The 14861-nt window shown below is 37.4% G+C and overlaps 1 protein-coding gene and 2 pseudogenes across 5 annotated transcripts in view; 1 reads left to right on the top strand and 2 right to left on the bottom strand.

The window, feature by feature from the left end:
* The window catches only part of DNAH7 (dynein axonemal heavy chain 7), a 340785-nt gene that overhangs the window by 167752 nt on the left and 158172 nt on the right, over positions 1 to 14861 (bottom strand). For all 3 annotated transcript variants that reach the window (XR_004176604.1, XM_009182666.4, XM_031651428.1), the window contains exons 24-27: positions 14428 to 14537; positions 4772 to 4940; positions 249 to 351; positions 1 to 128 (exon numbers count right to left, since the gene is read on the bottom strand). Coding sequence is in view for 2 of the 3 variants with exons in the window: in XM_009182666.4 (XP_009180930.4) it covers positions 1 to 128; positions 249 to 351; positions 4772 to 4940; positions 14428 to 14537 (510 nt within the window). In the remaining variant the exon portion in view is untranslated. The remainder of the gene's footprint in view (positions 129 to 248; positions 352 to 4771; positions 4941 to 14427; positions 14538 to 14861) is intronic.
* On the bottom strand, positions 2400 to 3212 carry LOC101012646 (annotated as a pseudogene). Its single transcript, XR_635648.4, has one exon. The product of XR_635648.4 is annotated as an anaphase-promoting complex subunit 15 pseudogene (transcript).
* LOC101013009 lies at positions 4205 to 4730 on the top strand (annotated as a pseudogene). Its single transcript, XR_162131.5, has one exon. The product of XR_162131.5 is annotated as a 60S ribosomal protein L26-like (transcript).

Raw genomic sequence — 14861 nt, forward strand, 5'->3', positions numbered from 1 at the left:
CTTCAGGTTATCTGGCAGTTCTGATCGCCCAGCATACCCAGGGTTCATTGTTATAAAGACAGCACACGTGGGGTCAAGTTTTAGTTCAGTTCCTTCAAACATCAGTATATCAGTACCTGCATTAATACCTGTAGGTAATCAGGAATTAAAGGACTTAGTAACACCACATATAAACATGAGCTGTGCCATTCATTACCTCTCATATTTCTTTTATTTTCACATAATGCAAAGACAAACTAGTCCATTACCTCTTTGGATAGTAAGAATTTGTTGAGCAACCACAGAGAGTACTTCCAAATCAATTCTGTTAAACTCATCAAAGCAAGCCCAGGCTCCACACGATAACAGTCCCTATGAGAAAAGAGTAATGAAAATTTTTGACTTTATCTGATTCAATATTGCATTGAAATGTTGTATTTTCACCTGATCTTTTCTAGGATTTAATATCCTGTCAAGGAAATTGCTTATTCGCCTTTATCTTTAAAGACAGCTGATTTTTTCATTACCAATTCATTATACTGCATGAATAAAAGAGTTTGATCAATTGGAAAATTTTCCAATTAACATTTTTCTCCTTTCTGCATTTTTTTTTAGCATTTAGACATACACCTATAATCTCAAAGCCTTTCCTGTTTTTTATTTACAAGTTGATTTTATTTGCTTACTCCACATGGATTTTATAGCATAGGTTATAATAACCATTTAAATAAGATGACTTCTGTTGCGAATGAGACTGCCTTGTGGTTTGAGCACCTTAATAGCCAACTACCATAGTTTAAGGCCCTGGTTTACAGCCCTAACCCACAGCTACCTCACAGATATGTACTATTTTATCATAAGGAAAAACTGGAAAATCAAGCATAAGTAGTTTCATCTGAATTCAGATTTACTTTTAAAAACATCAAACGATTCAACAAATATGTACTGAACATATATTTTATAGATTGTGTGTGTGTGCATGCAAGCACACACGTGCATGTGTTACATTAAGTACATTGTATGTGCCAACCGTGACTCATAGCACTTTGTTTGTATCTTTTATGCAAGGACACTTTTAAGGCTATACCATATGAGATGTTAAATAATTAGCACAAAGCCACACAGATTATAGCAGCTGACCTTGGATTTTTACACATTTCATTCTTCTGAACCACACTGGATTGTACACGACTTCTATGCATGTCAAAGAATAGTACATTCTCATTAGTTGGAGAAGACTCTATAAATGACTTTGACCTCTTATGCATGACAACAAATCACAGAGAATAGAATGCTTTGGAAGTCATATTCAAGCGTTATATAAATTTTGAGAGTCTTGATAATAAAAATCATGCCTTTCTAATATTCTACCCCCATTATCCAGCACAATCCCAACACAAAGAAGCTATTTACAAATACCTACAAATAAGCAAATTTAATATTAATAAGTTTATGACTCTAAATAAAATAATTAAGATAGTCATTACATAGATTCAAAAACTGAGCAATATACACCAACATTTCTTTAGACATTTAAGAAAGCAATGGCTATTCAAATTGCATGTAGAATTCTTTAGTTTTGTTATTTTTTCTTTTATATATCTATTTTTATTTGTACAAATTTATGGAGTATGTGTGCAATTTTGTTACATGCATAGATTGCATAGCGACTAAGTCACTATGCAATCTGGTATCCATCACTTGAATAACATACACTGGCATCATACCATTTTGCTTTCCATACCATTTTATGGTATCCATCACCTGTATAACATACACTGCATCTATGAAGTAATCTCTCATCACACACCTCTCCCACCTTCTCATCCTTCAATTTCTATCATTCTACTCTCTACACAGCCATGTGTACAGATTTCTTAGCACCCACTTATGAGTGAGAACATGGGATATTTGACTTTCTGTGCCTGGCTTGTTTCATTTAAGATAATGACTTCTAGTTCCATCCAGGTTGCTGCAAAAGACATGATTTCATTCTTTTTAATGGCTGAATAGTATTTCATTGTATAGATGTAATCCATTTTCTTTATCCATTTCTCCACTGAAGGACACTTAGTTTGATTCCGTATCTTTGCTATTGGGAATAGTGCTCATTTCAACGAAGTTGTAAATCATTACAAAGAATGAATTAAAATGTTAGTTGGTCATTTAAATGTTTTCTTGATATTTTATTAATTGCAATTTTGAACTTTTAAACGTTCCAATTCTAATTGTTTCAGTATCACAAATGTAGAATAATCAAACTCCAGATCAGTCATATTCTAGCCAGGAACAGTTTACAGCATGAGTTAGGGGTGGTATATTCTATTTTGCTAGTTTTTAAATCTTTTTTAAAGTTAACTTTTTCTGGAGAAAATTTGGAAAAGTAAATATTCCAGAATCTTTATTTTTTTATTTATTTATTTTTGGAAAATCACCCCTTTGTCTTTATTAAAGAAACTTAGAAAGAGACCAGGCCTGCCAATCAAGGGGTGAGGTACTGGCCAGGAAGGTGGAGTGGGGCTCAGGCCCTGGGGATTTCAAGTGCAGACCAATGGCCTGGGAGGGGCCAAGGAGACCAGATTCTGGCAGCAGCTGAGGAGGTGCCCAAGGGCACTTTCAGGCACTGGGGCCATCAGCTGGTTCTGTGGGCAGGGGTTGGGGGTTGGGATGCAGGGTAGTTTGGGCTGGCCTGGAATCTCTCTGAGTCCACCCTGCCTTGTCTACCTAGATCATCCACTGGTCCTGATCCTGCTCGTTGCCTTCCATGTCCACCTCATTGACCTCTCCGTCATCAGGCGACTCATTGTAGTCATTCATCTCGTCCATGTCCTGCATGTCCTCATCATCCTCTGAGTCCTCTTCACTATCCTCATCGTCTTCATCATCCTCTTCTTCCTCGTCATCATAGTGCTCTGAGGCTGGCTTGCCAAGAGGAACCAGGTTGTTGTCTTTCTCTGCCATGCTTTGGAGCCAGGCCTGATGCTGCTGTTCCTGCTGCTGCAGCTCTGTCTCTTCCACACAGGGTCGATCCAGATTAAACCACAGTGTCTCAGTCACACGAGGGAAGAGTGAGGGGAACAAAGTGGACATGGCTCCTAGATAGCTGTTTGACCTTGGCTGAGTCACTTAACCTCTCTGGGCCTCAATGTCTTCATCGCGCTGGGAGGCTGCAGCCGGCGGTGACCCGGAAGCGCTTCACTCAGCCTGAGCGGAAGAATCCCTCCAGAATCTTTAAAATGTGCTTTGCATATACATGGACACAAAGAAAAGAACAATGGACACTGGGTCCCATTTGAGGGTGGAGGGTGGGAGGAGGGTGAGGATTGAAAAACTACCTATTGGCTATTATGATGATTATCTGGGTGACAAAATTATCTGCACACCAGATAAACTCTCGCAACACACAATCTGCCCATGTAACAAACCTGCACCTGTACCCCTGGAATCTAAAATAAAAATTGGAAATAAAAATAAAATAAAATGTGCTTTGAAAAATTACAGAAAAATATAAATAAATATATAATTTCCAATGGATCATTTTGTGTTCAGTTGTGTCACCTAACATTTTAAGGAATGACAGGCTATAGCCACAAGCTGCTGAAATGATCAGATGTTTACAGGTTTATAGGCAGGGACTTGGTATCTCTAATTCCACCTTTTGAAGCTCATGGACTGACAAGAGTAAGAATCTAACTTAGAATTAAAAAAAAGTAATACACTGATTTGATCTTTATAAATTATTAAATTATCACATGTAACCTGAAAATATGTACATCTATAATGCATAAATAAAAATAAATTTTTAAAAAGAAAAACAAATAATAAAACAAGATTTCAAGTTCACTGAAATGATTGATTAGAACATGTCTATAAAAGTAAATTACTGACTCTAAATAACGTCTCAATAACAAGATCGACAGGTTAAAGATGTCTTTAGAATCCCACAACCTTTACACGATGCAATCGTTCTCAAACTCTTATCTGCTCCAATGTATTTAAGGGACACCACTTACTCCAACCAGTAATAATGATTTGTTACAGTAGGGACTGGAGAGGGAAGTAGAGCTTCTCTGCAAATAGGGTTTGGCTATAACCTTACTTCCGTTAAGAATTATTGAGATAGTGCTTCAATTTTTACTTTTACTTAAGTTACAGTAAACCTTTTACTTGTATTCAATTATGTTGCATCATAAATAGCCATCTCTGATCAGTTATCCTGTTGTAAAGAAATGAGGAGTTCCCTTTTGCGGCCATCACCGAAGCGGGAGCGGCCAAAATGAAGTTTAATCCCTTTGTGACTTCCAACCGAAGCAAGAATCGCAAAAGGCATTTCAATGCACCTTCCCACATTCGCAGGAAGATTATGTCTTCCCCTCTTTCCAAAGAGCTGAGACAGAAGTACAATGTGCGATCCAAGTCCATCCGAAAGGATGATGAAGTTCAGGTTGTATGAGGACACTATAAAGGTCAGCAAATTGGCAAAGTAGTCCAGGTTTACAGGAAGAAGAATGTTATCAACATTGAACGGGTGCAGCGGGAAAAGGCTAATGGCACAACTGTCCACGTAGGCATTCACCCCAGCAAGGTGGTTATCACTAGGCTAAAACTGCATAAAGACTGCAAAAAGATCCTTGAACGGAAAGCCAAACCTCGCCAAGTAGGAAAGGAAAAGGGCAAATACAAGGAAGAAACAATTGAGAAGATGCAGGAATAAAGTAATCTTATATAAAAGCTTTGATTAAAACTTGAAACAAAGAAAAAAAAAAAAAAGAACTGAGGAGTTAATTCAAACCTTAAAGAATTTTCCCAAAGCCAAATAATCCAACCCATCAGAGCAGTTGAAAACAACACATTGTTTGGCTACAGCTTTTGCCAAATCCTTGGTAGTTTCAGTCTTCCCAGTGCCAGCTGGACCCTCAGGTGCTCCTCCAAGGTGCAAATGAAGGGCTCCAAATAAGGTTCTGAAACATATGAAATAGACATTCTTTGTAGAATAATGTGATTTTTTTCCATGCACATGCCAAGAAGAGAAAAAGGTTACATTGAGAACCAAACTTCCAACTTCCTCTTTGATTTCTTCCTTCCCAGTAACCTCTGAAAATCTCTGATAGTTCATTACTTTGTCTGTTATTATATTTTATTTCTGAATAGCTATATATATGCCACATTGAGAACAAATCCACTTTTGAAATTTAATGTTGACTTCTGGCCAATACGAGAATTCAGCTGACCTTGAATCCCCCAATTCTCCAACTATAAGCACATGGAAATATTACAGAAAAGAAAACAAATAATAATTTAAAACACATGGCCAGTTTTGAAAGAATGAAAAGAAAATTACCAACGAAGAAGGAATGCAAAGCTGGAGAATTAGACATTAAAAGATTGTTTTGGGATCGGTATATAAATAAATGCATATATTTATGCTCAGATAGAAACAGAAAATAAACCCTCAGAAGTGAGCAATGTGGGGAGCTGGCGTGGATCCACTTGTATAAATCTAGAAGTCTTGAAAGGCTGTCTTGTCTCTAAATGGAAACTAAAATCACTCCAGCAACTTACCGGAGAGAGACAAACAAGAGTCAATTATGGAAGAGACAAGGAAGCCTACCCTTTATGCAGGGCCTGATGAAAAGCTTGTATTGTTCGTGCAGGGAAAAAGCGGTCCAAGTTTCTACTAGTCATGGGTACATTAATCCAAAATGATAACATTTTTTTTCTGAACCACAAAAAACTCTAGAGTCCTCCTCAGAGATAAATATGAAACTGCTCCTTATGGACACCTCCACAGGTGACAACATGCAAGCCTGGGGGAAACAATCACTATTAAAACGAGCTCACAGTTCAAACAGGAGAGAGAGATCAGAATTAGGAGACAGACTTGCTGTGGCAAAAGCAGATGGACAAAGAGTGTTATTATATAAATGGCGTCCTACCCTCTATGGTATCCTGGTGGTCTGTTAAATGAGATTTTAAATATAAAGCAACAGACACCAAAAAATTGTGAGAGAAAAACAGAAGCCAATTTTATAAATGAGACAATTTGAAACTCTAGCAATAAAAATATAATTTAAAAACTCAGTGAATAAGTTAAATAGCAGAATAAACATAAAGAAACAGAAAATTATGCACTAAAAATTACTCAAAGAGATACAGAGACTGAATGTAAGAAAAGTTAAGAGAAATAGGAGGAAGAAAATGGGGAAGAAGCAAAATTTAAACAGCAATGGCTGATAATTTTTCAGAATTCAAGAAAAACATGAATGGAAAAAGGCCCAAATAGGATAAATAAAAACTAATCTACATCTAGTAACATTACAGTGAACATCAACAATAAAGAGAAATCTTAAAAACTATAACAGAGAAAAGAAAATTACCTACAAAAGAATAACGCGGACTTAGCAGCAGTAGCAATGGATGCCAGGAGAAGAACGAGTTTTAAGGGCTGAGGGAACACTGTTCATCTACACTTCTATACCTAGCTAATCTGTCATTTAATAATTGAGCAAAGACACACAAGGAAGCATTTTTAGACAAAGACTGATAGAGCTCATTACTTGCAAAGCCTCCCTGGAACAATTACTAGAAGACATTGCCTAGTAAGGGGAAGAAAATTAAAACAAAAGTAAGGCAAAGCAAGAAGCACTGGTGAGTAAAGAAAATGATAAAACATTTTTGGTAAACCTGTATATTAATAATAAAAAAGATGTAACACTCTATTTAATAGGGTTCTTTCTTGGAATTTTGACTAAAGCCCCAAGCTGAGAACAATAAGTACCAGCTCATCTTATCTTATAGATGGTGAAGTTGGTTTGGTCATTAGCATATAAAAATTAGATAAGAAGACCGTAAGTGAGTGATCAGGAGCGAGGACTTCTTTAGAAAGAATCATTTGTGTGTTGTGTTTTTTACCTCTCTCTGTATGGTGGAAGAAAGAGCAGCACTTTTCCCTCTCCCAAGCTAACCGAGGGGCCTTTGAGACTACTCAGAAAGCTCGACACACCATCCACCCCCTGAATTTTCTAGAGCACAGAAACTGAGTGCTGACTCACAACCAAAAACATTTCAAGCTGAAAAGATGCCTGCAGCTTCTCCTGATGGCAGAATGGGAGAAAAGAAAGAGAGAGATGTGTTCCCACTGCTGGCAAAACAAACGTGTGTCTATCACCGGGCCAGGTCCAGATCCCAAGAGCCAGATTTGAGTCACACCGAATGGGACTCTATGCAGGAAGCCCATCTGAGACAGGAGAAAATCCCCAAAAGAGGGTCTGCGTGTGGTGAGCCTCAGAGGTTGAAGCAAAAGCCACCTGCGGCCAGCCCGAGAAGGCATTTTCCAAAAGTGGGAGAATCCAGTCACTTCAGGGGCTTTAAGGAACCCGCATAAACATCCCTTGGAAGATCCGGCACATCTGGGCTTGTGCCATCACCAAGACATCACTAAACAGCCAAGAGATAGTTGTCACACAAGACACTTGTCACATATAAACCTAGTTCTCTGTTTCTGTTTTCTCCCCTTCAACCTCTAATACTGGGCGAAGCAAAAGATAAGCTATTGAGAGATGAAACCAAGGATAGGGATAAAAATAGCTAAAAACTGACCACATCTATTTTCCAAATTCAGGCTCTCAGCCTGAGTCAGACTTGAGCTGAGGGAGAAGGAAGCTTTAAATTGGATGGGAGCTATTATTAATTTTGATATTAGACGTAAGTGGACTTTTATTATTTTAAAAAATGATATTTATAATTAATATTTTAGAGTGACCAGAAAAGCTAGGGAATCTACCCTAGATTTCATTCAGGAATGAGAAATATTTATATAATAGAGCAACTTTAAAAGAACAGTAATAAGAAAGAATAAAATTGCTTTCTGCTTGCATCCTAAAACTGGTTTATTCAATAGACTAGTTAAAATGACTAATTTTCAGGAAAGAAATTTAAAAACAAAGTTTAATTTAGTATTTGACAATAATTTGGAATATAAGAGATAGGAACCTGAAGTTAAAGTAAAGACATTTTATTATTCAGAAAGAGAATAGAGATATTTATTAACTTTAGGCTTTATTAAGCGAAACAGGCATTCGTTAAATGTAAGATAACCTTTAAGAGAATAGAAACAGCACCCTATATCATAGCCCATATCATATCCCATGTTATATCCATATCAAATGAGATAAATTAATAAAGAAAACTCAATCACATTACAGGCGTGCACCACCATGCCCCACTAATTTTTGTATTTTTAGTAGAGACAGGTTTTCACCATGTTGGCCAGGCTGGTCTCAAACCCCTAACCTCAGGTGATCCTAACCTCAGTCTTCCATAGTGCTGGGTTTACAGGTGTAAGCCACCATACCTGGCCAAAACATTGACAATTCTAATCATTCTCTAGGAAACAATATAATTTAAAACTGCTTTTCAGTTTACGGATATTCAATACATTTTATTAAATACCTGCTTTATGCCAGGAAATGAGTTGGTGCTGAGGGGAGAGAGAAAAATAGGACACAATCTTTGTAGTCTATGAAAAGACTACAATAAAGAATATCAGATATATCAAATATATTTTCAATCCATTATGATGAGTGCTATGACAGAAGAAGATACATGCTTCTTCTGTCTCAGTGATGCTTCTTCTGAAGATACATGCTTTTTCATTCTCAGTGACGAGAATCACTGAGGACAGATTCTTAATGTACAGAATGTCAGAGAAAAGCTAAACATAAAAGATGATGTTCCAAAGTATTAAGTAGGAGTTAGTTGTATTTATTGAGGAACAAAAGAAAGGAAGAGAACTTGCCAGGAAAACGAGAGGCTGTGTGCACAGGTAGTGAGTGAAGAAGTAGAATGGTAGGCATAAGAAAGAGTTTGGTGTTACTGGAATATTGAGTTCAATAGACAGATTATATTGCACCTCATATGCTGTATTAGAACTTAAAAAACTTAAAAAATTGGGAAGATATTAAGTAGCTAATAGGATGGTGCTATTAGAGCCAGGAGAAAAAAACAGTGTTGAGCAGAATCTTTCTATCCTTCATCTCTTCTTGACTATATCAACCATATGAAGGAAACTTATACCAAAACTTCTAATTTCTCACTCCATCCATATTGTACTTAGGAGGTCAATTCCTGACATGAGTGGTACCCTGTTTAAGCAGTGGTTGGAGTCACTGTGTGGCTCTCATTCCCCATCTGCAACTGGATGAATTGGACCCACTATACTTGGATTCAGTTCTTCAGCCATATGGAAAGCAAGCTTAGCTTTAAGGAGCAGGAAATAGCCATCTTCAAGCTAGGCTACATTCTTCGATCCAGATTATACATGAGAGCTCTGAATTGAGGATCAGATAATTGCTCAGCCACTTACAAACTAAGACTTTATTTTTCATTACTTTAGCTCTTTAGGTGCTCTGAAAGGAAGAAAAATGTAGATTCCAAATTCCTAACACATATTTAAGAAACATTTCTAAAATAAAATCAGATATTTGACAAATGAACAAGGGCAATTTTATGGAGAACAGATAGTCTTTTCAACAAATGGTGGTGAAACAACTGGAAAAAGTGAATCTAAACACAAAAGTAATTCAAAATGGATCAGAGACTTAAATGTAAAACTTAAAACTGTACAAGTTTAACAGGAATATGATCTCCTAGGGACATTCAGCTGGTAAGGGAAGCACACCTCAAGTAAGCATGGGTACAACTCCAGTAAACACACTGCACAGGCTCCCCTCCCAAGTGCTGGCAGGCCACTGCACAGGTGGACAGCCCACTCCAAGAGAAGAATCATGGGAGAAAGAACACAAGACCACAGAGGCACGTCAACTCAGAAGGTCAAACCGTGCACCTGTCTTTCAAGTTGCCCACTTGGCCCTCTTCCAAGTGTACTTTCCTTCCTCTTGTTTCTGCTCTAGAGCTTTTAAATAAACTTTTACTCCTGTTCTAAAACTTGCCTCAGTTTCTCTTTCTGCCTTATGCCCTTCCATCAAATTCTTTCTTCTGAGGAGGCAGGAATTGAGGTTGCTTCAGACCTGCGTGGATTCACCACCAGTAACATGGTGTCTTTATAATGGCTCACTACAGCCTCAACTCCTGGGCTCAAGTGATCTTCCTGCCTCAGCCTTCAATGTAGCTAGGACTAAAGGTGTGCACCACCATACTTGGCCATTTTTGTTTTGTTTTGTTTGTTAGTTAATTTTTTGTAGAGATGGGAGTTTTGCTATGTTGCCCAGACTGGTCTTGAATTCTTGGTGTCAAGTGATCCTCCTCCTTTGGCCTCCCAAAGTGCTGGGATTATAGGTGTGAGCTACTGCACTCAGTCAAAAGATAGTATTTAGACAATAAAAACACAAGCTACATACTGGAAGGAAATATTTGCAGAAATGCGTATCAGATAAAGGACTTGTATTCAAAACATACAAAGAACACTTAAAACTTGACAAAAGAAAAATAACCCAATTACAAAATGGACAAAAGATCTGAACAAACACCTCACCAAAAGAGATATCCATATAAAAATAAGCATATGAAAAGATGCTCAACATCATATATCATTAGGAAACTGCAAAAAAGCAAAATGAGATGCAACTACACACCAATTAGAATGACTAAAATCAAAAGCATTGACAACACCAAATGCTGGCAAGATGTGGAATAACAGAGATTCTCATTCATTGCTGGTGGCAATGCAAATGGAGTTCCAAAGTACAGCCACTTTGGGAGGCAATCTAGCAGTTTCTCACAAAGCTAAACATAGGCTTAGCGCATGATCCAGCAATCATGCTTCTAGTTATTTACCCAAATGAGTTTAAAACTTATGTCCACCCAAAAACCTGCACAAGAATATTTGCAGCAGCTTTATTTATAATCACTGAAATTTGGAAGCAACCAAGATGTCCTTCAACAGGTGAACAGATAAACTGTGTTACACCCATATAATAGAGTATTATTCATCAATAAAAATAAATGTGTTATGCAAAAAGACATGGAGGAACCTTAAATGCATATTGCTAAGTGAAAAGAGAGAGTATATATAATTTCAGGTACTATATGACACTTTGGAATAGATATATGACAAAAATGGTCAGTGATAGCCAGAGATTCTGGGGGAGGGGAGGAGGAAATTATATGTGGAGCATGGGGGCATTTTTAGGGCAGTAAAATTATTCTTTAGTAGTGGATATATGACATTATGCATTTGTCAAAACCCACAGAATTCTACAACACAGTGGACCCTGATATAAATTGTATAAATTGTGAACTTTAGTTAACAGGCATGTATCAATATTGGTTTATCAATTGTAACAAATGTACCATGCTAATGAGGGATGTTGGGCCAGGCACAGTGGCTCAAATGTGTAATCCCAGCACTTTGGGAGGCTGAGGCAGGCGGATCACGAGGTCAGGAGATCAAGATGATCCTGGCCAACATGGTGAAACTCCGTCTCTACTAAAAATACAAAAATTAGCTGGGGATGGTGGCATATGCCTGTAATCCCAGCTACTCAGGAGGCTGAGGCAGGAGAATCGCTTGAACCAGGGAGTCGGAGGTTGCAGTGAGCTGAGATCGTGTCACTGCACTCCAGCTTGGCAACAGAGCGAGACTTTGTCTCAAAAAAAAAAGAAAGATGTTAATGGGAGAAACTGTGTAGGACAGAGAGAGGTTAAGAATTCTCTGTACTTTCTGCATAATTTTTTTGTAAATCTAAAATTACTCTTTAAAGAGTCTTTTTTAAACAGAGTGTCACTCTGTCACCCAGGCTGGAGTGCAGTGGCACAATCTCGGCTCACTGCAGCCTCCACCTCCTGGGTTCAAGTGATTCTCCTACCTCAGCCCCCTGAATAGCTGGGACTACAGCCACACACCACCCCACCCAGCTAATTTTTATATTTTTAGTAGAGATGGGTTTTCACCATGTTGGCCAGACTGGTCTCGAATTCCTGGGCTCAAATGATCCACTCACCTTATCCTCCCAAAATGCTGGGATTACAGGCAAAAGCCACCACACCAGGCCAAAACATCTACTTTTTCAAAGGAAGATAATTAAATAAATACATTTAATTCAATTAAATCAGTAGGACTTACTGTGTGCCTACGTGTGAAGAACTGAGAAAGAGTTGAGGACAAAGCTAGGTATTTGTAGAGATGACTGGGTTGATAAATAGCCACTGCCATTTCCTGAGATGGGACTAGGGGAGGCTGAGTGAATTTAGGAGGTAAAATGGTATATTTGCTTTTAGAAGAAATGTAAATGTAAGTACCTATGAGGTATCAAATGGAAATATATACTTGTGTATAGCAAGCTTATAGGAGAGACTAGGGCCAGAGGTACAGATATGGGGTCTTCAAGATGTAGGCCATTAAAGCATGGGACTGGATGAGAACATTCAGGAAACCACAAAGCATGAAACAAATCACTACATGAAAAAACTCTTGAAAATTCAGCGTTTCTAGCCTATTCTCATGAATCAATATTGTGATACTGACCATACTGCCAAAAGCAATCTACAGATTCAATGCAATTCCCACATCAAAATACCATGGTCATACTTCACAGAACTAGAATAAACAATCCTAAAATTCATATGGAAGCAAAAAAAACGCTGCCTAGTCAAAGCAAAACTAAGCAAAAAGAACAAATCTGGAGGTATCACATTACCCAACTTCAAACTACACTATAAGGCTATAGTTACCAAAACAGCATGGTACTAGTATAAAAATAGGCACATAGGCACATAGACCAATGGAACAGAACAGAGAACCCAGAAATAAAACCAAATACTTACAGCCAACTGATCTTCAACAAAGCCAACAAAAACGTAAAGTGGGGGAAAGGACACGCTATTCAACAAATGGTGCTGGGATAACTGGCAAGCAATATTTAGAAGAATGAAATTGGATCCTCAGCTCACACCTTATACAAAAATCAACTCAAGATGGATCAAAGACTTAAATCTAAGACCTGAAACCATAAAAATTCTATAAGATAACATTGGAAAAATCCTTCTAGACATTGGCTTAGGCAAAGAGTTCATGACTAGGAACCTAAAAGCAAATGCAACAAAAACAAAGATAAATAGATGGGACTTAATTAAACTAAAAAGCTTCTGCACAGCAAAAGAAATAATCAGCAGAGTAAACAGACCAACCAACAGAGTAGGAGAAAATATTTGCAAACTATGCATCTGACAAAGGACTAATATGCAGAATCTATGAGGAACTCAAATCTGCAAGAAAAAAACAACTAATTCCCCCAAAATTGGGTTAAGGACATGAATAGACAATTCTCAAAAGAAGATATACAAATGGCCAAAAATCATATGAAAAAACGCTCAACATTACTAATGATCAGGGAAAGGTAAATCAAAACCACAATGTGATACCACTTTATTGCTGCAAGAATGGTCATAATTTTAAAATTAAAAAAATAGATGTTGGCGTGGATGTGGTGAAAAGGGAACACTTTTACATCACTGGTAGGGATGTAAACTAGTACAACCACTATGGAAAACAGTGTGGAGATTCCTTAAAGAACTAAAAGTAGATCTAACATTTGATGCAGCAATCCCACTCCTGGGTATCTACCCAGAGGAAAAGAAGTCATTGTATGGAAAAGACACTTGCATGCAAATGTTTATAGCAGCACAATTCGCAATTGCAAACATATGGAACCAGCCCAAATGCCCATCAATCAACAAGTGGATAAAGAAAATGTGATGTATATGTGTATACACACACACGCGCACACACACACACACACACCCCATGGAATATTATTCAGCCATAAAAAGGAAGGAAATGATAACATTCACAGCAACCTGGATGGAGCTGGAGACTGTTATTCTAAGTCAAATAACTCAGGAATGGAAAACCAAACATCATATGTTCTCACTTATAAGTGGGAGTTAAGCTATGAGGACACAAAGGCATGAGAATGGCACAAGCGACTTTAGGGACTTGGGGAAAAGGGTGGGAGTGGGATGCGGGATAAAATATTACACATTGGGTACAGTGTACATTGCTCAGGTGATGGGTGCACCAAATCTCAGAAATCACCACTAAAGAATTTATCCATGTAACCAAACACCACCTGTTCCCCATAAACCTATTGAAATAATAAAAATATAAATTTTAAAAAGAAAATTCAGTGTTTCAAGGGAACAATAAATGACTCAAATGATCCAAGAAAAAGAAAGTTTCAGGAAGAAAGGAGGGATGGACAGTGTCAACAACAAGTGACACCTACTAATACTTAGAGCCCTAGTATTGAGTGGAGGAAGCCAGCAGAGAAAGAGAAATGAAGACAAACCTAAGAGGAAAATTAAGGGTCTAGGAAAAAATAACACAGGCTAAATTAACAGTATGGAAGACAATTTGGTATTTTAAATAAATCAGTGGTATAGGGATCAGTGAAAGTTATTTCCAATAGATCCTTAAATTAAAGGGTTTACCTGTAACATCTATCCGTGAGTGGTGTAATAACCAGCCTAGGGGAATTACCCAGATATTCATATCCATATCGCAAACCAGCATTGATCATTTTTGTTTCTAAATGATTTTCCTAGGATAAATGAGATAAAATAAGTTAGTTTAAACAACAAAATTGTAAATAATACGAAATCTCAAGCTCTTTAATAAGTAATAACCATAATATAGACATCTTCAAAATTCACTTTTCAGGTGTCATTTGATTCCATGGCAGAATTAAATATCTAGTTTCCATGGATGAATAATTGAAGTCACTGGTTTTAATTTTTCCCATAAAATATTTTAGTATTTGTCCCTTACCTCTTCCATATTTTTAATCATTGTGTGTTAACAATAGAGGGGATATTACTCATCATTTAACAGATGAGGAAACTGATGCTTAAAGAGAATAAGTAAC

Source organism: Papio anubis, chromosome 10 (assembly GCF_008728515.1).
Source record: "Papio anubis isolate 15944 chromosome 10, Panubis1.0, whole genome shotgun sequence".
NCBI lineage: Eukaryota > Metazoa > Chordata > Mammalia > Primates > Cercopithecidae > Papio > Papio anubis.